The following is a 22,660-nucleotide window of genomic DNA, read 5'->3' as shown; positions in this document are numbered from 1 at the left end:
CCCTGGCACCCTGTCATCCCCAGCCCCCCTCCCTGAATTCCAGATAACATGCAGACCCATGTGCCCTTGCTAACACATCCTTCATTTTGGGCTATAGTTCTCAGCAAGGGGCAATTCTGACATCAGGGAACACTTGGCAATGTGGGGACAACTTTGTCAACAACTGGGAGGACCTGGTGGGTGAAGAGCAGGGATGCTACTGAGCATCCTGCGCATACAGGCCAGCCCCCAAGACGGCTAACAGGAGGTACATGTACCCCAAAGGACAGTGGGCCCCAGGGCCAGGAGCTGTGGCAGGCTGAGGGATGGTCCACAAGCCCACGCAGCAGCCAAGAGCAGCTGAGGTGTGTTTGGTTTGGGTACTAGGAGTTGAACCTAGGGTGCTTTATCACTGAGCTACAAACCCAACACTTTTTATTTTGACGTTCTCAGATTGGCCAGGCTGGCCTTGAACTTGATGATTCTCCTGCTTCGGCCTTTTAAGTCCTGGGATTCGCCAACATGCGCGGCCACACTCATCTCTCCTGCTCTTTTTCTTTTTGAGTAAAGGGCATTTTATTCAGTAAATAATGCAATTTGGATATTTACATTGATTATGAAACTTTACCAGTTCCAGGTTTATTTAACTGGCCAGAAAGGCAGCCAAGGTTTAGTGTCCCACTGAGAGCACAGCAGGGGCCAGAGCCCGACTCAGCCTGCAGTGCCAACCTTGAAGTCACCACAGCTGCCCTGTCCAACCACTACTGCACTCCAGGGGGCCTGGTCGCCTGCTCCACCTTCTCCCCACCAGCAGTATTTGCCACCTCCAAAGTCAGTGTCCAGTTGGAGCCAGCACAGGCCTCATAAGGCACGATGGGCAGCCCCCAGGACCACTGGGGTCAGGACCCCAGAGGAAGGGGTCCTGAAGTCTGTGTGACTTCAGCAGGACCAAGGAGGGGGACAATCAGTCTGCAGCCCACTCTCCTGCTCAGGAACTGAACCCACATGAGGATCTTGAGTTGTCCCAGGCTTGCTGTCCACCAGGGCCCTGGTGGTCCTGTTTAGAGGACTCCTCCTCCCCAGCTGCAGGTCAGTCTCTCAGCTCTTGTCCTGGACACCACCTTGTCACAGGAGAGTAAGGAGCAGGAGCTCCAAACCTCAGTTCTGTGTCCTGGCGAAAGAAAATCTAAAGTCAGACATGAAAAGCTAAGCACAGGAATGTTATGAGTGATTCGTAAGTAGATAAAGATGGTGAACAAATGACCCTCCAGATTCTGGATATACCTTCTAAAAGGAGATGGTGAGGGCTGGGGTTGTGGCTCAACAGTAGAGCGCTCGCCTCACCCTGGGTTCGATCCTCAGCACCACATACAAATAATAATAAAGTAAAAAAAAAAAAAAAAAAGGAGATGGTGATAATGCTCAGGTGTATGCCATAAGACAAAAGCCGCAATGGTGGAGATGGTCTTACTGCCTCTGCAGCGACTTTGCTCAAAAGGATGCTACAGGGGCTGGGGATGTGGCTCAAGTGGTAGCGCGCTCGCCTGGCATGCATGCGGCCCGGGTTCGATCCTCAGCACCACATACAAACAAAGATGTTGTGTCCGCCGAAAACTAAAAAGTAAATATTAAAAAAATTCAAAAAAAAGACTATATTTAAAAAAAAAAAAAAAAAAAAAAAAGGATGCTACAAGAGGCAACAGAGTATCAGCTTGTGTGCCAGCTAGAAAACACAAGGTGCCACTGCAGTCGCCAACTGCATGAAAAGCTGAACAAATGCAACAAGCTGACCCAAGCAGGCAGAGCATGGGCGTGACATATAAAGGAATGGTGCCCAGAGAAATCCAAGGCAAGATTTCAGAGGCTAAATTGGACATAATCTCAGCCAAAGCCTGAAGATGAACAAGGTGAAGTTGAAATACCTGTCCTGTAGGTGGGTGGCGCTGGTCCCAGTCGAGCTTGAACTCCAAATCTAGTTCTGGAGTCGGAAGAAAATTTTAAAGTCAGACACGAAGAGCCAAGCAAGAGGAATGTATTACGAGTGAAAACTAAGAAGGGCTCGAGCAGAGAGCACCCCCAGGGCAGAGAGCGCCCGAGTCAACACTGCACTGCGGCTTCCCGTGCTTGCCCGGAGAGCTGGGGTCCACCGGTGCAGTCCTCGCCGTCAGCCGGTTAGCTCCTCCTGGGTGTCAGGCGGGGAGGTTTGGACCCTAGCTGGTCCTCTGCGGAACTGCCACGGCCACACCGCCTTCAGGGGCCTCCCGGAGAGTGGGCTGGGTGCTGGGCTCGGTGCGCTACGGAAGAGCCCCTCCTCACGAGCTACCGCGCTGCTCTCGAGCCGTCAGGGCAACTCGCAGTCCCCGCGACGCCGCCCAGCACCCCGCGAGCGCGCCTGCTCTCCCGGCGGGAGCCGAAGGGCCGCGGTGGGAAGGCCACCGAGGCGCGGACCTCCGGCGCCCAGAGCGCCCCGGAAGCGCGCGGGCGGGCCGGCGAGGCAGTTCCGGTCGGCGCAGGCGGCCCCCTCCCGCTCGGAAGGTGAGTGGGCGCCGGTCCGCCGGGTCTGCCCGGCCCGCGACGTCCCGCGCGGTCACTGCGGCCGTCGCTGCACGCGGCCCCAAGGCGGCGCGGGGAGCAGCCCAGGTCGGGCGCGGGAGGAGGACGGGGCCAGCGCAGGCCACGCCCGCTGCCCTCGGCGCCCGCTGCCCGCTCCTGCAGAAGGCGCGTTGATGCAGACCTCCCGCGCCGCAGTGTGGAAGAAAAACGCTCTCACGCTGGACGCGAGCCGTTCGTGCAAACCAAGTTAAGGAACAGTGTTTGGCCCCAGATGAGTCTCGGGGTGTGGCGGGCAGGCCGGACTTGGGGGTGGCCCCCTGCGGCCTGCGACTCTGCAGGGCGGGAGGAAGAGCTTCCTGGGATCTAATCTAGCACCTCCGTGCCCCAGCAGGCATGTTCAGCTTTTCACCCCCCCCCCCCAGGGCCAGGAGCCCCCGGATATGGTACAGGAGGTTCCCCTGGAAGTGTCAGCATGCTCTTATGGTGGGTGAAGCCTCGGGTTGGAAGGACATTCAGGATCCTTTGCTGAAGAACTTGGGGTCAGTCCCTGCAGGTCTGCTGGTGCTGTCCAGGTGACGTCCTGATAGGATTTCACATTGAACAAAACATCCCAGGTCCTTGAATCGCCTCCTACCACAAGCTGGGCACCTCTCCACTTGCCCTTACCTCTTGGCATCCTTGTGTTCCTGAATGAGGAACACTGTGTCATATGGGGCTGCTTAGGACCTGGTGTGTTGTCCCCTCTCCCCACAGACTTCTCCACCACCCTCATCTGCCTTGATTTTCATTTTTTTCAGGTCCCAGGTGCACACACCTTCAGGAAGTCTCTGGAAGATGGCGGCTCTAGGAGCTGTTGAGGAAGTTCTTCCTGTCCCATCTCCCATCAGTCTGTCATCATCAGGGACACCTGGAGCCCGGCACCACACAGCACAGCTTCACCTCCACAGTCATCCACACGGTACTCATCTGGCCCACTGTGTTCCCTCTGCCCTACCTCCACACTATGGAGCCCCCATCTGACCCAGCAACCCAGCTGGCTGAGAGGCAGCAGCAGACAGTTGTGCAGCTTCTTGGAGGCAGGGGCCTGAGAGGCAGCGCTAGGTCAGGACTCAGCCGTGGGAGGAGACCAAACCCATGTCTGGCTTCCTAGGAAAAAGCCCCTGGGACCATGGGACCATTTCTTCCCTGGTGTAGAAAGAATAGCCTCAGAATCTGGGTCTGGTGTGAGCAGGAGTGAGCCAGCACCCCCAGCCCTGTCTGAAGCTGTGTTCCCAAGCAGAAGAGAGCCCAGAGTTGTTGCTAGGCTGCTTTGGGTATGGAACCTGTGGGACCTGCAGGGATGGAGCCATTGACCTTGGTTCTACCCACAGTGTGTGTCTTTACTGGTCACAAGTAAGGAGCAGGCAGGGTGCACTGTGCCCCTGGCACACCTGGCTCTTGGGTCATGGTGTCCTGAGGCTTCCTCTCTGTGTTGGATAGCCAGGCTCAGTGCTCCTAAGAGCCTGAGCCATTGACAGCAAAGACAAGGTCCCTCGTAAGGTATGTCCTGGCAGCCTGCACCTATGTTTAGAAGCTGGTGAAAGGTCCAGGAAAACAGCCTTCCTGGTGCCCAAGGTTCTCAGTCTTGGCTGTTCTTGTTAGTCTGTCTACTGGCATAGTGACGCTGAGGCTTGTGGAGCATGACTGCTGTACCAGGTCTAGGATGAGCTTTTCAAAGCCCAGCCACAGCCTTTCACATGCACACTCACAGATAAGGACAGAGAGGACACCAATAGCCAGGAAATCACATGGTGCAGCACAGGCCAAAATGGGAGTCGTGAGCTCTGCGTCTGCTGCCTGACGGCAGGACCTTTTGCCCCTGCCCATCCCGGGAGATTGCTGGGAAAGTACTTCTTTGGAGCACCTTGCAGTGGTTCCCGTGAACTAGGTGGAATGTCTGGAAGGACCTCAGACTCATTCTGTGCTGAGCCTTGTGGGGCCACCCCTACCACCATCTCTTTCTCCTCTCCGGTGGTTTCTGGACCTTCAAGGGCCCCTGGCCTGTGCCCAGGGCCTGCGTCTCAGAGCCCAGAGCTGAGCCCCTTTGCCATCTGGTTTCTCAGGAGTGCTCCAAGGCCCACAGATCCCTGACAGACCCCAGTGTTTCCAGAACCTGCCCAGGGTTCCCCTGCCAGTTAGAATTCGAGCCAGAACTTCTTAGAGCCAATCCTTCCAGCTTCCAAGTCAGAGTCTGAGATGAGCCAGAGGAAGCCCACCCAGGAGCCCTGAGTCCCAGTGATCGTCAGAGCCCACCCCATACCCAGTCACTCCTGGAGACTCTCTGGCTGGGCTCATACTGGGCACTTGGTGTCCTTGCAAGAGGAGCTGGCTCCTTCCTCCTCAGAGGAAATGAAGGATGCTGGGGGCTCATTAAGCAGGGTGCTCAGCTGTCCCTGTGGGCAGCAGGCTGAGATCCTGTGTCCGAAGCTGAGACCACCTCCTGGCTGGTCCCAGCCTCTTAGAGCAGGCTAGGAAGCAGGTGTAGGACATAGTTGTTCTTCTCCCAGGACCTCTGTGTTCCTACATAGACATAGGTCAGGAGCCATGGCCAGTTTTGGGGTGCTGAGGGTCTGACACAGCTCCTCAGGGTCTGTGTTGTATCAATATAGGGGCAGTGGAGGGCAGTGGGGCCTTCTGATGGGGGCATGGGAAGGAGGCCAGGCCAGAGACTGCCCAGCTTTTGTCTGCTTACAGAGCAAGGGAGGGTAAGTCCCAAAGCCAGGTTCTCAGGAGGGCTTCCTAGGGCAGCTCTTGACCAAGCTGGGGAGGAGGAGAAAGGGTCCTCCTGGCTGGGGAGGCTCCTGGCTGGGGAGGCTCCTGGCAGTGGCACGGAGTCAAGCTGCCCTGCTCTTCTAGAGGTGCTGGGGAGGTGTATACGTGGCAGTGGAGGAGGTGGTGCTGTGTGTTAAGGGCTTGGCCCAGGAGCACGTGGCATCCTGTAGGTGGCCTGGGCAAGTGGGGCTGATTCCAGGGGAGGCAGCACTCTGGAGGGTGGGGCCTGAGCCATAGCCCCCAACCCCTAGGCTCTCCCAGCTCCAACCCTGAGGTGCTCTCCCAGCCATCAGAACTGGATCTCCAAGACCTAGAGGAAGTGGAGATCGGCAGAGACACCTGGCTTGGTGAGTGAGGACCACTGCCCACCCTACCCCGGCACACTGAGCATGTTTCCCATTGCCCTGGAGCTCCTGAGCACCAGGCTCTGGGTATTCCCACTGCTGTGGCTGGCGGCTGCTGTCTGAGGTTGGGCAGCTGCTTCCAGGGAGTTGGGCTACAGTACAGTTGTCACTGAGGCCACCGCCACCCCATGGAGCTCTCTGAGCAGGTATGAGCTCATTGGATCTTACCCGTCTGGCATGGCAGGCTTCAAGAGAGGCTTGTTCCTTGTCCCTCAGTACTTGAGCCCAAAGGATCAAAGTTCCAGATCCTTGCCAGTCCTTAATGTCAACCCTCGGGCCACCTCCTCCCAGCTCAGAGTAGACATGCAGGTCTCGTTAACCACTGTGTCCTCGTAGACAGCCAAGGCCCCGTACACATGCTCAGGTCACCGTCTGACAGAGCCCAGCTGCCCCCCACCGTATGTTTTATCTCAGCTGTTTGGGGCAGAACACCTTGGCCACTGTTCGGGGCCTCCTTCCACCTCACCAGTCCCAAGTCAGGCTTGCCCCCCAGGTTTTGCCCCCCCAGGTTCTGCTCTTACTTGGTCCCAGTCCCTAGAATGCCGCAGTGGGGCTGGAGCTGGGTACCATCTGTCTGCCGTCTCTCCTTTCAGACTCAGAGGCAGAGCCTGGGCAGGCTCCATCATCTCCCCACCAGCATGTTTCTGAAGACAGGGTGGACCCAGAGGGAGGGGCACCGAGGGGCCTCCTGAGGAGCTTTCCCCACAGGCCCAAGTGTGGGGAGAGCTTTGGGCAGGAGTCCAGCCTGGAGCGGCCAGCAGACCAGCCTCCAGGGCCCATGCCCTGCACCCTGAGGAGGAGTGCCTGGTGCCTGGCACTCCTGTCGCAGGGAGCTTCAGAGACCGAGGGCAGCCCTGAACAGGCTCCAGAGCTGGGGTGCAGCTTGGGTCCCAGTCCACCACGGGCCAGTGCACGCGGCACCAAGCCGCACCGCTGCGACGCCTGCGGCCAGAGCTTCAAGTACAACTCGCTGCTGCTGAAGCACCGGCGCGTCCACACCGGGGAGAAGCCCTACGCCTGCCCCGAGTGCGGCAAGCGCTTCCGTGGCTGGTCGGGCTTCATCCAGCACCGGCGCGTCCACACCGGGGAGAAGCCCTACGAGTGTGGCCAGTGCGGCCGCGCCTTCAGCCACAGCTCACACTTTACGCAGCACTTGCGCATCCACAACGGCGAGAAGCCCTACAAGTGCCGCGAGTGTGGCCAGGCCTTCAGCCAGAGCTCCAACCTGGTGCGCCACCAGCGGCTGCACACGGGCGAGAGGCCCTACGCCTGCAGCCAGTGTGGCAAGGCCTTCATCTGGAGCTCCGTGCTCATTGAGCACCAGCGCATCCACACGGGCGAGAAGCCCTACGAGTGCGCCGACTGCGGCAAGGCCTTCCGCGGCCGCTCGCACTTCTTCAGGCACCTGCGGACCCACACGGGCGAGAAGCCTTTCGCGTGTGGTGCCTGCGGCAAGGCCTTCGGCCAGAGCTCGCAGCTCATCCAGCACCAGAGGGTGCACTACCGCGAGTAGCCACAGCCTGGCCTGCGATAAATGCTGTGTGTGGAACCAGGAGCTGGCTTCTGCTGGGCGAGGTGGGCTGCTGCCCGACCATGGAGCCGTCAGACCTGCCCAGCACCGGATGGGGACCAGTGGCAGCGCCTGGAGCAGGCGGGGCGGGCGGGGCGGACGGGGGGGGGGGGGGGGGGGGGCGGACGGGGGCTGCCTTCCAGGCTCCTGCGTTCCTCCTGCAGCCTGTGGCCTGACCCAGGCTTCCTGTCGACCCTGGGCACAGGGTCTGCAGCAGCTGGGTCTCCCCGCACAGCCCTCAGACCTGTTCCTTGTCTCCTCCTTGCTCTTCCATTTAGGGCTGGCAAGGTCAGCAGGCTTCCATGAGAGGACCTCCCCGACCTGTGTTCTCCCGACCTGGCCTCCCATGCTGCTCCTGCTCTGAGAAGGTGGGGACCTTGAGTTGTCGGGGCTGGACAGGTGTGCAGAGGGGTCAGGCTTTTGTCCTCTGAAGATCTTCCCAGAGAGTCCTGTGGAGGGAAGGGCAGAGCCCGGTGGAGAGGGCAGGCTCCAAGCAGCCAGGGTTCCGGGCACCTTTCCTGCCCAGCTGTTCCCTCCAGAGCAGCTGAGGGACAGCAGACTCCTCCCAAGACTGCAGTGCCCAAGTGTGACCTCCCTGGCCCTCCCCACTGCTGGGCTTGCCCAGGGTTCCTGCTGGCAGGTCCCCGTGGTGGCTGGGAGGCACTACCCTGCTGCACTGGTGGTGTGCTTTGTGGCTGTCATCAGCCCTTGGCCAGCCTGTTTCCCAGGGGACACGGAAGTTATGAGGTGACGCATGGCTTCCTGCATGTCACAAGCAGTGACCAATCTCAAGTCTCCTGATGGGTCACACAGCCCTCTGCAGCCCCTTGAGGAAGGCACCTGTGGCCACCAAGTGCTGTTTGCCCCCACCCTGTGTCCCCATGCCAACTGAGAGCCAATCTAGAGGTGAGAGCTAGAGGTTAGGCTGTTGCCTGCCTCCCCCGCCCCTCAGGGATACGTGGGCAGCGCGAGACTCTGCAGGCAGCCCAGCAGCCTCATCACCAAGGACGGGCTCCATTGGCAGTAATGGAACCCAGCAGCATCTAGGGAAGGTCCTATGGTGCTCCAGGGGTCCCAGCCTCCTGGAAGTGGCCTTCAGGCACCTTGTGGGGCAGGGCCAGGTGCCCCAGAACTAGCTGTGGGTGCTAGTGGCTGGCAGGGCAGCTCTTCTGTGCTGGGTCTAAACCTTTGCTGAGGCAAAGTCACCGTTGTCCCTTGCTGGGCAGGACCACCAAGATGAGCTGAAGTGGAATTTGCATCTCCCGTGGTACCCTTTTTCCTCCAATCCCTGGCAGTCAGCAGATTCCCAGATGTTCCACCAGATCTCCACCCAATGTTTCCAGGAAATTCAGTGGTAGGGGTCAGGCATGGCTCCTCAGGACCGTTCTACTTACCCTTGCCCATCCCCATCAGCATTCACTTGATTGGGGCACTTATCTCCTGTGCCCCAGAGGAACCTGGGCACCATCTCCCCTCAGTTATTCCTGCCTTGCAGGAGGTATCTTGTCTGGGCCAGCCTGTGAAGGCATCTGTGAAGGGCTCCTGCAGTGGCTGTTTCCAAACTCCAGAAGTGACCATTTCTGTGAGCACAGCATCTGCATTTGGTCCCAGAGAAAGGGGCCCTAGAGGGACACTTGAGCCATCAGGTCCTGGAGCTGCCAGAAAGGATTTTGTGAGGCAGTTTCCAGGGATTGCAGGCAAGGGGAGGGAGGGCTGTGAGCTGATGAATCCTAGATGGAACCACTTGGTTTTAGAGTATGAGGATCTGCCCCAGGTGCCGTGAGACAAGAGGCAGATATATCCAGGGTCACGCTGCATTTTATTGTGGAACTTACTGACAAAGGCAAAGTTGTGATAAGATCAATTGCATTCTCAAAATTTGGATCAGAAAGGGACATATATATGAATCAGGACCAAAGTAACCTCATCCTGGCTGAATTGTACCTGGTTTATCTTAATGTGGAAGAGTTGGGTACATCCCTGGAGTCGGGGTCTAACCTTGTGCATTGTTTGCTAGTTGGTGAGTGCAAAACCACTAAGCACCACCAGGAGGAAGAGTAGAGAGGCATATTACTTGAAGTCAGGAGAACACTGGAGATAATTCTCAAAGCAGTGTGTCCCCCCAAAACAAAGCAATGGGCTTTTATTGGGGAAATGAGCATATTTCCCTAGGAGACTCATCACTTGTAGAGGTGGGCACACTGCTGGGAATGCTCAGTTTGAGGTCACAGCATAGCCTTTAAAAAAAAAAAAAAAAAAAACAGCTGGTGATGCCTCTGGGCAGAGAATTCAGTATTACAATGAGCAGAGTTCACTCCAGGTCACCTAGACTCCGTGGTCAGCAGCTTGCACTGGTTCCTTGTGAGTTCTCTGGAGAGTTTGGTCTGGAACAAAACACCTCTGATGGAGCATTAAGTCACTTAAGGGGCGGCTTCTCCCTTCCTCCAGGAAGCCTAGGCGTTTGTCCCTAACTGTACCAGCCTAGTGCTAACAGTATGATTCTGTGGCTTGTCTATCACAGTTTGCTGGGGAACTGTGCAGGAAAAACCAATTAGGGTTACTCTGGGGCAATTGTGGGGGTAGACTCAAGATGGCTGTAGTCAAGCTGAATCTACCCAGGCTGCACGTGGCTGTGGCAAAAAGGGTCAATCCTGGGTTTAGAGACTGCTGTTGGACACAAGGGTTTGGTTTTTACATAAACATACCTGTATGGTGCAATGGATAAGAAAATCAACTGTGGAACTTAAAGGACAGCTCTACTCTTATCTGTGTAAAATGAGATTAATTTCTCTGAACCTGTTTCCTGGTTAGTAATATGATGAAGTCGGGTTTTCAGTGTTTTGAGAGCCCTTGGGTAAGTTGGGACTTCAGTCGCAAAGCAGTTAGCAACCCTGCCCTTCAAGGGGATAGAGGAGGCCAGATCCTGGTGTTGACCAGGTGCCCCTCACGGGATACTTCCTTCATCTGGTAGGTAGCCTTGTGTTTAGCTGTGGACCTGTACCAAGGTTTCCTCACTTGGGAGCGTGTCTATGCTGGCAGACACCTGAGTGGCTCTTGTCTGACCCATTTTGTGGAAGGCAATCCATCTTTGCCCCCGCGGTTCCTTTCTAAGTACTCCGCTCCTGCAGCTGGTCCGACTGTGCCTAGACTGGGTTCATTGCTGGACGCTCACGTTCCCACCCCAGTCCCGGCCAGCACCCCCTCTCTCCTGGACCACAGCCTCAACCCAGAGTTGGATTCCCTTTTTCTTCCCACCTACAAGCACAAAGGCCTTGACGCCCCCCACTTCCCGCAAGCCCTTATGGCCTCTAGGTCCCCTTGCTTGCCCCGTCTGTGCCCCACCGCCGCATCCCCTAGCACCTCGGACAGCGCCGGGCGAGCAGCCGCGGTCCCCAGGCTGGGCTTGGGAGCCAGCCTTCGGAGGTGCCTGCGGCGTGGGGCGGGGCCTGCTGGCCTCGCTTCCGTCTCAGCGGTGCGCGTTCCGCGCCCTGGAACTTGGGCCTCCGGGACCACGGAGCACCCCCCTGCCCCCGAGCCGGCCGGCCGTGCGTCCTCCGGGGCCCCTCTGGCCCCTGTCCGCCCCGCGCGCGGCGGCCAGCTGGAGCTGTGAGCGTGGGGTGTGTCCCCTGCATCAAGCCAGGGACCCACTCCGCAGGCGCGCCTTGAACGAGGCCGGTACCGTCTGGCCAGCGACACCTGGTGGCCACCGTGAAAGGAGGGAGGCTGGAGGAGTCGTGGGGAAAGCTGCGCGGCGCGTTCCTCTCCGCGAAGGCGCGTCCTGGAATGTCGGGACAGCGCTTTCTCAGTGCAGCCCACCGGGATCGCCGAGCGTCTGCCCCTGTCGCCTTCTCCTGCACACCAGTCGGGGCGAAAGGGATGCTCCTGCTGTTGCCGCCGGAAGAGACCCACCCTCCTGGACCTTGCCTGGACACGGTCTGTTGGCCAGGCAGCTAGCCGCTGCCTGCCTCCTGCGCAGTCCTGTGTCCCTTCGGAGCGCACCTGGGCTCTAAGCACAGCCCGGTGGGTGCCTTCTGAGACCCTCAGGACCTGTCCCAGGACGGGAAGTGTACATCCCAGCCAATGGGCTCTGGCACCGGCTCTAACCTTGTCTCCCGCCTCACCTGCCCAGGGAGACCGGCCAGACTCTCCGTCAGGCAGCCAGGATCCCAGAACACCGTACTTACCTCTCCAGCCCCCTTCTTCGTCCCTCAGGCTCGAGCCCCAACCCTGCTGCCTCCCCTCACTCAGCCAGCAGCCTCCATGGGCTCTGCCAACAGCCCACCCTTGCCTGCTGCCCTACTGGGTGGGTGGGAGGTACCCCGCCACACCGCAGACCTCAGGGAGGAAAGTTGAAGTCGCATCCTTAAAAAGCACGTTTTTAACAAATTTCTTTTCCCCAAAGCATTTGTTTGTGGTCTTTAAAGAAATTTTAGAAAATGTAAAAAGAAAAGAAAGAAAGAAAAAGAATAATGGAAACCAGGAAACGTTTTTCCTTCCTGTCAGTAATTCTGAAGAAGTGTTTGCCTATATTTTCAATCAGTTCTTGGTTTTAAAACGAACTCAATGCTCAACTCATCCCTAAAATAATCTTCCTGACTTGAGGTCTCAGATCTGCCAGGATCTGTCCTGGAGCCCTTGTCCCCGCCTTGTGAGGGGCTCCAGGGGGATGAGGCCCTGCACACAGCTGTGTGCTGAGCCCAGGACTGGACTCTGGAGCCCACACTGCACTCCCACCGCCGCCCTGTCCTCCCTCAGTTTGCTGTGACTGTGAGTGGATGGCGTGTTTCCAGGGAGGATGCCTAGATGGGGGTCACAGGGGCAGCGGTGTGAGCAGCGTCCTCCAGGCTCCCTTTCAAGTGTCCTGGAATGCCCATCCATGCTCCTTGGGAGAGACCTTTTATCCCAAATGGGAGAGCTGTTCCTAAGTGTGTCCCCAGCATGGGAAGCAGGTTTGGCCAGTCTCGCCCCAGGCATTGCCCAGGGGTGCTTCATGCATTCCAGTGCATCTGGTGCTAGCGGAGGTCTCAAAGTCAGGAGGATGCTCCAGAGAGCCTGGCTGCTTGTGGGCCACTTTCAGAGTGTCCAGCAGTTGGTGACTTTGTCACATACCCCCCTACCCACTCTCTAATTCAGTACAGCATGCTGGCCCCAGGCAGCTGAGGTGAAAAGCACTGACTCCCAAGAGCCAGATAGCCCCCCATGGCCTGGGGGGAGGCAGGTGGGGACAGAAGTCCACCTGTGTGCTGGGGGGGGGGGGCAGGGGGACTCGGTCTTGTAATTCGCGTTGGGCCCAGCTCGGACCCGGGCCTTGGGCGGGGCGTCGTCTGCCCGCAGACGGGCAGTGTGGTTTGGTGCAGATTCAGGCTTTCCTTGAGGTTCTCATAGGCAGCCTGTCCTGGCAGGAGAGCGGTTGCCCTGTTGCCAGTTCTGCCATGTCCCTTACAGGAGCCAGGTCTTCCCTAAGCTGTGGCCCCATGTCTTCTTTAAAATGCAGTGTCCCTCTTTCCTCACCTCTCCAGCCCACAGACCACTCTCCTGGGTCACACTAGGCCTGTGGGACATTCTCCACCTCTCCTCAGAGGCTGCCCAGGCGGCGCTGCGTCCAGCCAACTCCAGCCCAGACTTAGCAGAGAGCAGGACCACATCACCATGCCCTCTGCTCTTTCTCTTCTGTGACTTATTTTTAGGAAGAAACAAGAAGGTTCTAGAAATAGGAACGCACTGTGCCACAGCAGCTCAGTGAGGACAAGGGGCAGGTCGCACAGCTGCCTGGGTCTGTGTTTCCTACCCAGATGAGACACACAGGCCGCTCCGCAGGGAGCTGAGGCAGAATGCTTGCTGGTTCCAAGCAGGGTGGTGGGCAGACAGGCCCACAGAGAGGTCCTTGGACAGTCCTGGGAGCAGACAGCCTGTCCCCTGCTGACTCTGTGAGGTCCTGTGCCCCGCCTGCGCCTGGCAGTCACCTCTCCTTTGGTCCTATGGCCTGCCTTTAGGCCAGGGAGCAGGAACCCACTGAGCTTTTCAGCCCTGGCACCTTTAAGGAGTGCTAAGCTGCGGTGACTTAGGCCTGCAGTCAGCATTTGGAGGTGCAGGGCTCAGGCCCTTTCCAATACCCACAAGTCCCGCCACCACTCCCTGCTGCACCCCTCCCCTGACTCTGGCAATGGCAAGGCCCTACTGAGGTGGATGGTGCAAGGTGTCCATCCTCTGGAGGAGCGCAGTATGTTTCTGGGAATGGCCTGGTTTGTTTCTGTATTCCTTTAATAAGTATAGTTGCGACTTCTCATATGACCATTAAGTATGAAAGAAAAAACGTGACTTTCCCAATTAATGCAACTACTTCTAAAGAATGAATCTGTTTGCGCTAAATGATTCAGCTGTGGAACTGTAAATCGTTAATGTTTAATGAGAAACCCCCTGTAGGAAAAACAGTCAAGGAAGTTTTTGAGAAATTAAATTAAAATCTAGAGAAGAAGAATTCATGTTAAGAAGACAGATTAGTGCTTGGTACTGGGCAACTTGTTCTTGTTCCTGTGCACAATGGTTTGATGCTCTTACTCTTGTTTGATTAAAATTAGTAGCCTCTCTTTTCAAGTTAACCACTTGCCATAACCGTGGTGCTGTTCTAGTCAATAAGTCAAGAAAGAATAGTCAAGGTATAGGCCAGTAGTCTGGACATTTCTAACTATTATTAAAAGCTAACTAACAGAAACAGCTCAAAGCAAAACGCAAACTGAAAGGAAAAATGCTTGCTTATGCATAAGCCAGGATACATTCTTCTTATCTAATTGTAGCTACACAATATTTTGTTTCTTTGAATAATGATTCCTGTTTTGTAACCACAAAGTACTGTGAGCCTGCCAAAATGAAAAGTATGTATGATCAACTTCACAAGTAGAGATGGGGATTCGGCACCTTCACTATGTGTCTGTGTTGATTCTCCGCCGCCTTGCGCCATCTCTCGCAGACTCCTGGCCTCCGTTCCTCTCCTGAGACCCCCTGCCCGAGCTGGACTCCGACAGCTCCCTACAGCCCCGTCCGCGCCCCCCCCCCCCCCGCGTCCAGGACAAAGCTCCTAATTTCCCTTCTCCCTGCCTCTCACGAATACAGACGCTCTTGCCCCCCATGGCCCGGGCACGACCAGAGTCCGGTGACACCGCCCTGTCCCTTTCTGGTTTCAGACCGTGAGGACCAAGGAGCGCAGAGCAGGGAGGCCTGGAGCGGGCAGCGCCCCGGGGCGCCCGCGGGGGGAAGCCCAGCCCGCGCCGGCCGAGGCCTCCCCGCCGCGCCTGGGGCCAGGGCGCACGCGTGCGGCGAGTGCGGGGGGCCTTCCGCCGGAGGGCGGGCGCCGCCCAGCACCAGCGCGTCTCTCCGGGAGAAGCCGAACGCGTGGGCCACTGCGGCCGCGCCTTCGCGCACAGCTCGCACTTCTCGGCACCTGCGCTCCCACGCCGGCGGGAAGCCCTTCGCGTGCCCGAGCGCGGCCAGGCCTTCAGCCAAGCTCCAGCACCGCAGGGTCCCACGGGCGAGCGCCCCTACGCGTGCCAGGACCGCGGCCGCACCCTCAGCCGCGCCCCCTTCCTCAGCGAGCACCGCCGCATCCACACGGGCGAGAAGCCCCACGAGTGCGGCCAGTGCGGCCGCGCCTTCCGGGCGCTGTCCGGCTTCTTCCGGCACCAGAGGGTGCACGCGGGCGAGAGGCCGTTCCGCTGCTCCGAGTGGGCCGCGCCTTCCGCCTCAGCTCCCATCTGATCCAGCACCGGAGGGTGCACGGCGCGGAGTGAGCCCGGCCCGCCGCCCGCGGAGAGAACCCGAGGCTGGCCGGTGGCGCGGTGGCGCGGGGCAGCTGCGGACGGACGCTGGGTGGCAGGGGACCCGCACAGCGCCTGACACCTGCGCAGGAATTGCCCTCCTGAGATGGCTTTTGACAATGCCGGAGACCAAGTCAGGAGCTGGGCCAGAGGCGACGCGGCCTGACTTTGGACCGGCTTCAGGTGAACCATGCTTTTACACCATTTAACTGTCTGGCTTTATGTCCAGGCCTTCACCTCCCATTCCGACCCTTCACAAGAATGGCGAGAACCTACTGGGCCAGCCCGAAGCCAGGCCCAGGGGGTTCCTTGCCCCTTCCCAGCAGATGGGGAGAGAGGAAAGGCCTTGGCCCGCAGGGTTCAGAGTCACACTGCTTGGTCAAGGAGAGATGGAATTTGCAAAGGAGCCAGGTGCGGGGCATGGTGGAAGGGACAGGAGAGGGATGAGCAGGAAAGAGAGGAGACTCCTGCCCAGGGAAAAGGGCTTGAACTCTGTCCAGTGGGTGGTGCGCAGCTCACCTGAGCCACAAATCAAGATCAAACAGGAAACATCAATAACTCGGGGGGAGGACATCTCCCCAATATAGAATGTTCCGTGGGGATGGGGGGAAGGGCTTTTATACTTTATAGGTCATCCCCTTTAGTTGTTTTGGTTTTATATGTGTTTTGCAACACTGCATAATTTTTTTTTCAAATAAATATGCAGCATATGGTGGGTATGCATCACAGATGTTCTTATTGATGCAGTAATGAGAAAGCCACAAGCACACAATGGTGAGGGATGGCAGGAGACAGGTGCAGGAGCCCAGTTCCAGGGCAGCAGGCTGCAGGTGCCTAAGGGAGCTTGCTGGGGCTGACCCAGGCTTCTGCACTGGGGATAAGTGCCCAGGGGCACTGTATCAGGGCAGGTATCCTACCTACCCGTGGCCGCTCTTTGCCCCTGCTGTGGTCCTAGGCCTATGGTCTGCATTCTCCAACTCCGCATTCAGAAGCTATGACTGCATCAGAAAAGGAAAGGATCCTGGCCTGCTTGACCACCATGGGCAAAGTGGCAGCCAAAAGGCCTGTTCACCACATTCTTCCTGGCCATCTCTCCCAGCTTGCAGCAGATTCCCACTGTCTGATTTTTGCTGAACTCATTGTGCTGGGGACACAGGAAGAGCCCCTGTGGCTTCTCCACATTGACTAGGGATATCCTCAGGGGTTAAACTATTCTGTCAGACTGGGTCCTGGAATGATGTCCAAGACACAGTGCCTACTGTCTGGCCTTTACCAAAAGGCTGATCCTGTGATTGGATGAGAAGTGGGCCTCTGTAGTTTCTGGCTACTACTCTTAGCACAGCAAAGCCTGGCGGAGCAGGGGGGTCCCCCATTTCCTATATGCCAGTCCTTCCTCTCAAAATGCTCATCTATAAAACAGACTCTCAGGGTTACTGAATTAAAGGCTGACTGTCGTGGCTAGGGACTGTGGAAGAGAATGGTGACTGGAAGCCAACATGAGTGGGCCTGCCTGTCTGTGTCGTCCCCTGAAGTCTAAATCAGTGGAGCCTGAGGTTGGGAAGGTGGCGGCTGGGCGGGGCTGGGCACAGAGCAGCAGTCCTCCCGCGCCCAGAGCGCCCCGGAAGTGCCCGGGGGCGGGGCCGGCGGGAGGCACTTCCGGCTGCGGGCGGGGCGGGCTGGCCGCTGAGGCCAACCTGGCCGAGGTTGGCGGTGGTGCGCGTCCTGGCCCCGCTTCCAGCCCCGCTTCCGGACGCAGTTGGATCCGCTCGCCTTGCCGCAGCATGGGGCTTGGAGAAGCCAGTCCTCAGCCCCAACTGCACCATCCCATAACCTTTTCTTGTTTTAAAGTTTTATGTTCAAGTTTTTATGATTTCTAAGAAAATATTAGGACCCATGGAAATTTCTCTAGACTCCCAGGGGCTGACCAACCTTCTGGGTGCACTCACTGCAGCAAGAAGCCACCGCCGGCTGCAGTGACCGTTTGCTCTTGACCCCCTGGAGGGCCAGTGATGGGAGTGGGGCCGCCCCGCGGGACCCCCAGGTCCCCTTCCCAGTCTCTTCTCTGACCTCAGCTTACCCTCCGCTGCACCTAGCTCTCCCTATCATTCTGTTTCTTTTCTTCTTTTACCCAGGCAAGAATTGTTCCCTTTCCTGTTGTTGTGCCAGGTGCTGCCAAACCTGACCTCCAAAAGCCTGTCCAAGGACAGGGAAACCCTGATGGAGGCCCCCACAGGTGAGAGGTGGGAGGGGACAAGCCCACAGTGAGGCTCAGAGGAGCTGGGGAGAGAGGGGGGCAGCTTAGGAATTCACCCCCTACCCACCCATCTGCCCAACTACTCAAGATTTAGCCAGGGCTCACCTTCCTGCCCCCTCATCTTCAACACTTCCTGCTACCTCTCCAGGTGCTTTCCTGGCCACAGCACGCCTCATGCTCCTTCTTCCTGGCTCCTTGCCTGCTAGTTGGCCTAGGTTCAGGAGGTGACCAGGGAGAGTGAATGAAAGAATGGAAGTGCTGGTGAGTCTTCTGCTTGTTGTCCAGCTGCCCTGTCAGGCTCTGAGTTCTAAGCTCTCTCTGTCCCTAAGATGCAAGGCCACATCTGAAGTCCATAAAAGTTGAGGACTCATACTTCAATTTATTATTGTTGTTCCTATTAGTGCTCAGAACGATGCCGTCTTCCCTTGGTAAGGAAGTGTGCACCGTCAAAGCCTCTGCACGCTCAGTTTGCCAATTCTTGTTTAGTGGAAGCCTGAGTCAACCAACCGTGGCCACCCAGAACACACACAGACCCAATACACCAGACTCACACCTCCCATGAACTGAGAGTCAGCCCTATGTCCACAGACAGATGCCTATCCCTCCAGGGGGTACCAGATGCACTGTTCCAGACCCACCCCTTAAGCCCAGACCACGAATGTTAGAAAATAGGAACTGGATAGGCAAAATAATAGAGATCCACTACGTAGGACTTTAATCTTACTCCTCAGTCATTACCCTGGCTGGCTGGTGCCATCTCAAATTCACAGGTATCATGGTGACGGTCGTCTTGTGTCTAAGCTTGTGCATGTCTGATCTCCTCTAGCTGTGAAAACGACATTTCCAGTGTGTGCTGGGCAGGCAGTGCAGACTGTGGGGCTGACTGCACAGCTGGAGGCTTCAGGGGCAGGAGGATGCCTTGAAGAGGCTGTGCCTGTGCTCCTGCAGGGGCCGCCCGGAGCACCCAGGTCTCAGGACCTTCGTGAACATGTGGACGCTGCACAGAGGCCTGGAGAGGGCCCCAGGGGACTGGGGACTGGTGAGAGAACTGGAGGGCACAGCAGTGGCGAGGGTGGTGTGTCCAGATCAGACAGCACACTTAACTCAGGCCCTGGAACAGATCAGCGAGGCCGCTGCAGAGGGCGGCCTTATCAGTGTGACACCTGTGACCGGAGCTTCAAATGCCACTCAGATGTGGTGAAGCACCAAAGCATCCATTCTGGGGGCAAGCCCTACGAGTGCAGCGACTGTGGGAAGGCCTTCATCCACAGCTCGCACGTGGTGCGGCACCAGAGGACTCACCACGGGGACAAGCCCTACGTGTGCCAGGAGTGCGGGAAGGCCTTCAGCCAGAGCTTCAACCTCCTCAGACACCAGAGGGTCCACACGGGCGAGAAGCCCTACGAGTGTCCCGAGTGCGGCAAGGCCTTCAGCCAGAGGTCGGACGCCGCCAAGCACCGGAGGATCCACACTGGAGAGAGGCTGTACGAGTGCAGCGACTGCGGCAGGACCTTCGTGCACAGCTCCAACGTGGTGCGCCACCAGCGGACTCACCACGGGGCGAGCCCGTACGAGTGCCCGGACTGCGGCCGCGCCTTCAGCCAGAGCTCCAACCTCCTCCAGCACCAGCGGGTCCACACGGGCGAGCGCCCCTACGCGTGCCCGGACTGCGGCCGCGCCTTCAGCCGCGCCTCCTTCCTCGGCGAGCACCGCCGCATCCACACGGGCGAGAAGCCCCACGAGTGCGGCCAGTGCGGCCGCGCCTTCCGGGCGCTGTCCGGCTTCTTCCGGCACCAGAGGGTGCACGCGGGCGAGAGGCCGTTCCGCTGCTCCGAGTGCGGCAGCGCCTTCCGCCTCAGCTCCCATCTGATCCAGCACCGGAGGGTGCACGGCGCGGAGTGAGCGCACGCACGCGGGGTGCGCAGGGGCAGCACCTCTGGGGCCTCCCACACCGCAGGCCTGTTCTCACTCTGTGCAGCCGGGGAAACAATAAAGGTTTCTGCCCCTGAAAGCCTCCCTCTGTCTGCAGCCGGCGGGAAGGGAGGGTAGGAAAGGCCAGTGTCGCTGATGGGCACTGCAGGCTTTCCCAAGGTAGAGACTTGAGGGACCCTGGGCAGTGCTGGACTGTGCCAGCTTTGCTCTGTGGTCAGCAGGCCTCACCTGTGCCCTCATAACTTCCCTTAATCTCATTCTTCAATGTGCATGCAAAAAAGATATCAGGAGACTGCTTCTAATAGACAACCAAGAAACAGAATTTTTTAGAACTCAAAAGAAAATAGGGGTAGTGTGGGAAATAAGAAAAGGTGAACAAGATTATAAGTCATAACCTTAGAGAAACTGCAAGGGAAGCCAGCTGTGGGTGAGGTGGACAGTTGCTTGAGCCCAGGAGTTTAAAAAGAAACTCTAGCATTAAATAACAACAGAATATTACTTTTAAAGGAAAATTCAAAAAAGTAAAAGGAAAGATAATAAAAAAGTTAAGATGAACAGACTCATATTTGTAATATGAATACTTTTTCACACTGCTCACTGCCTGTAGAAAGATTGGAATCCAAAGACCTCTTTTCATTTTGAACCATCTCAGTCCCTTTTTACTAAGACTGACACAAGTCCCTTAAAAATATCGTTGGTTGCCTATGTAGAGAATTACAGTTGACTTTATTAGACAAAAATGCACTTTAAGTTTTGAGTAAATATTTTCTCAATTTTGTATGGTGTGTTAGAATGCTGTGGGACAGCATTTTTCAAGTTTTTAGAATCCCTCTTGTCAAGCTCAGGGAGTTTGTACTAGAAAGTATCTAAAACATTTCTAAGGCCTTATAAAAAGAGTGTTATGGCACAACCTTGCTTCTTTGCCCTCAAGCTTTTTTTTTTTTTAAGAATCTTGCTGACCAGGGACAAGATGTGAAATGGTGTTATTTCTGAAACAGTGCCAACTCCAGTTCTGTCACATACTCTGGTTGCAGACTGGACAGTTTCTTCTCTGGCTTCTTCACCCTTGAAGCCGGTGCAGGTGGAGACACTTTTAACACTCTCCTTATGCACATCGGTCTCCTGGCTTTCGAGTTGCTGAAAGCACTGTTTTCCAACACCTCTTTTTTGAGGGGAGTGGGGGACACTGGGGATTGGACTCGGGCACTGGACCACTGAGCCACATCCCCAGCCCTATTTTGTATTTTATTTAAAGACAGAGTCTCACTGAGTTGCTTAGTGCCTTGCTGTTGCTGAGGCTGGCTTTGAACTCATGATCCTCCTGCCTCGGCCTCCTGAGCCACTGGGATCACAAGTATAATTATTACTGCCCCTGGCCTCCCCCACCTCTTGCTGCTGCCTAATGGGTTTCCCCAGGCGCTCTCTGCTAGCAGAGTCCTGATTTCCTGGACTCTGTCCGATGCCTGGGCTCAAGGTCAGTGCTGTATGAGACTTGGGTGCTGGTTTTTTCGCACCTATCTTGGCTGTAAGGGATCCACAGACTGAGTGACTAATGCAACAGACATTTATTTCTCACGGTTCTAGGGGCTGGAAGTCCAGGGTCAAGATGCCAACAGATTTTGTTCCTGGAGATAGGTGCTTCCGGCTTGTAGAGGCCCTCCCTCCCTGTGGCATGCTTGTGGAGGGAAGCCCTGGAGTCCTTACTCTTAGAGAGCCCCAACCCCACCCTGCCCACCACCTTTCAATCTCATGAACACCCAAAGGCCCTAGGACTATGTGCCATCACATTGGGGATTAGGACTTCAACATAGGGATCTGGGGGGCCACAACAGCACCCCATTTTTTGGAACCTGTTTTATGTTAACATTTGCTGAGTAACGATCCACCCCCAAATCTAGTGGCTCATGGTGATGGCAGTGTTGGCGGCCCATGCCTGCAGGCTGAGGGGGCGAGTGCAGTTACTGCAGCTATGAGGTAAACCCAAGGGTGTGTGTGGGCTTTGATCTCAGGAACAGCCTCCGAGGTGTGCAGTCCCTCAGGAGGAGGCCCAGCCTCTGCCCTGCAGCTCTGCACTCACCCGCAGCCTTACCCACTGTCCTGGGCTGGGCCCGAGCCAGGCAACCTGGAGAACAGAGCAGACTGGAAATTCCCAGGTTCCATCTCCAAGTGTGAAGTTAGTCCCATCCTCCAGGAGGCAAGGGCTGCCTGACCCTTCTGTGAGATCAGACGGAGACGCTTGTCAGGCTGACTCACTGCTGGCTCCTTTCCCAGGCCCTGGTCCCACAGCTCATGTCCTCACCACCTCCACCACCTGGGGACACCTGTCCTGCAGCTGCGCTGTGGGTCCAAGCACAGGAAGGCCCCTCCTGGAGCAGTCAGGCAGCTGGGGCTCCTAGAGTTGTTCCCATGACGGGAGCCCAGCTTCGCCTCAGTGACTCTGAGGAGCTAGACTGCCGACAGCCCCACTGTTGGGGCCGGGACCTGGCAGTACTCCAGGCCTGGCCTGGAGTGCCACCAAGAGTCCCCTTGGGCTGACCAGGGGCCCTTCACACAGGGAACTGGAGCCCCCCTTGTTGGGATAGTAGTTTAGGCTGTGGGCAAGGGAGCCCCAGGTGAACCCCACTGAGGGAGCAAACAGCTGCAGACAGTCGGGGAGCAGAGTACTGAACACACAGGGCCAGCACCCCAAAGCCGGCCCCTGAGGGTAGGGTAGACCTGGGCGAGAACGGTATTGGGAAACTGAGGCAGGGCAGCATGAGTTGGCATCTGTGTGGTAGAGGGTCTGCGTGACATGCATGACGCTCAGCCAAGGGAGATGGGAACTGAAGAGTGGACACTGGGCAAGGGACAAGGGGTCTGTGGCCTCTATGGAGCCAGGAGTGTGAAGATGAGGCCCTGCTGAGGGGAGGACAGGCAGGCCCTGAGGGGCACTGAGGCTCCTCGCCAGGCCCACCAGAGGCTCGGATGCGGTCTCTGCTGTCCAGTAGGCGCGGCCGGGCTGAAGTTGGAGCTGGGACGCCAGCAGGTGAGAGCCAGGGCGACAAGCTGGGGTGTGACGTCGGGGCCTTTGTTCCAGGTCACCACACAACCCACGCTCCTCGCACACAGCGCCTCACGTCCGTAGTAACCGCCGTGTGACTTCAGTAGTGAAGACCACAGACAGCTGAGACAGCCGTCCAGGGCCCAGGCGAGGTTCTCCCTCTGCTCCCTGGAGACCTTCTCTCCACCGAGCCTCTCGCACCTGACGTCTGCCCACCTCCAAGGCCAAGGTAGAGTAAGGGCAGTGGCCTTGGTGTAGCTGGGAAGCCAGAGACCCTGTGTGTAGCCCAGACCTGCTGTCCCTGGG

At 57.3% G+C, this 22,660-nt stretch overlaps 2 protein-coding genes and 1 long non-coding RNA gene across 8 annotated transcripts; 2 read left to right on the top strand and 1 right to left on the bottom strand.

The window, feature by feature from the left end:
* Positions 1 to 583: 583 nt before the first annotated feature.
* On the bottom strand, positions 584 to 2,562 carry LOC114104862 (uncharacterized). The gene is made up of 2 exons (XR_003584901.3): positions 1,902 to 2,562; positions 584 to 1,150 (listed from the first exon to the last, which is right to left on the bottom strand). It is a non-coding gene; the product is annotated as an uncharacterized lncRNA (long non-coding RNA).
* On the top strand, positions 2,486 to 7,407 carry Gli4 (GLI family zinc finger 4). Of its 5 annotated transcripts, XM_027950992.3 has the most exons (5): positions 2,522 to 2,778; positions 2,955 to 3,104; positions 3,330 to 3,490; positions 5,595 to 5,690; positions 6,341 to 7,407. In XM_027950992.3, the coding sequence occupies exons 2-5, from the start codon at positions 3,013 to 3,015 to the stop codon at positions 7,258 to 7,260; spliced, it is 1,269 nt and encodes a 422-aa protein (XP_027806793.3). In that variant the 5' UTR covers positions 2,522 to 2,778; positions 2,955 to 3,012; the 3' UTR covers positions 7,261 to 7,407. The 5 variants fall into 5 exon arrangements, with proteins under 5 accessions (XP_071458174.1, XP_027806793.3, XP_071458175.1 ...); XM_071602073.1 differs by lacking the exons at positions 2,522 to 2,778; positions 2,955 to 3,104 and adding an exon at positions 2,486 to 2,514; XM_071602074.1 differs by lacking the exon at positions 2,955 to 3,104.
* A 7,271-nt stretch (positions 7,408 to 14,678) lies between these two features.
* Positions 14,679 to 19,797, top strand: Znf696 (zinc finger protein 696). 2 transcript variants are annotated; one of them, XR_004618852.2, is made up of 4 exons: positions 14,679 to 15,311; positions 17,261 to 17,361; positions 17,531 to 17,643; positions 18,209 to 18,296. XR_004618852.2 is itself a non-coding variant. In XM_027951004.3 (3 exons), the coding sequence occupies exons 2-3, from the start codon at positions 17,346 to 17,348 to the stop codon at positions 19,282 to 19,284; spliced, it is 1,092 nt and encodes a 363-aa protein (XP_027806805.3). In that variant the 5' UTR covers positions 14,687 to 15,311; positions 17,261 to 17,345; the 3' UTR covers positions 19,285 to 19,797. The 2 variants fall into 2 exon arrangements, 1 of the variants encoding a protein (XP_027806805.3); XM_027951004.3 differs by lacking the exon at positions 17,531 to 17,643 and having other exon boundaries at positions 14,687 to 15,311; positions 18,209 to 19,797.
* The last annotated feature ends 2,863 nt before the right edge of the window (positions 19,798 to 22,660 follow it).

This window comes from Marmota flaviventris, chromosome 15 (assembly GCF_047511675.1).
Source record: "Marmota flaviventris isolate mMarFla1 chromosome 15, mMarFla1.hap1, whole genome shotgun sequence".
NCBI lineage: Eukaryota > Metazoa > Chordata > Mammalia > Rodentia > Sciuridae > Marmota > Marmota flaviventris.
This window is presented reverse-complemented; position numbering and strand designations above follow the sequence as displayed.

What these genes read in the sequence shown, in the direction of transcription:
- Gli4 (XM_034637396.2), top strand. Translation starts at nt 2,926, where the DNA reads ATGTTCAGCTTTTCACCCCCCCCCCCCAGGGCCAGGAGCCCCCGGATA. An exon ending in CCTCCACAGTCATCCACACG is followed by an intron (nt 3,491 to 5,594) that starts GTACTCATCTGG and finishes CCCAACCCCTAG; the next exon opens with GCTCTCCCAGCTCCAACCCT. An exon ending in CGGCAGAGACACCTGGCTTG is followed by an intron (nt 5,691 to 6,340) that starts GTGAGTGAGGAC and finishes CTCTCCTTTCAG; the next exon opens with ACTCAGAGGCAGAGCCTGGG.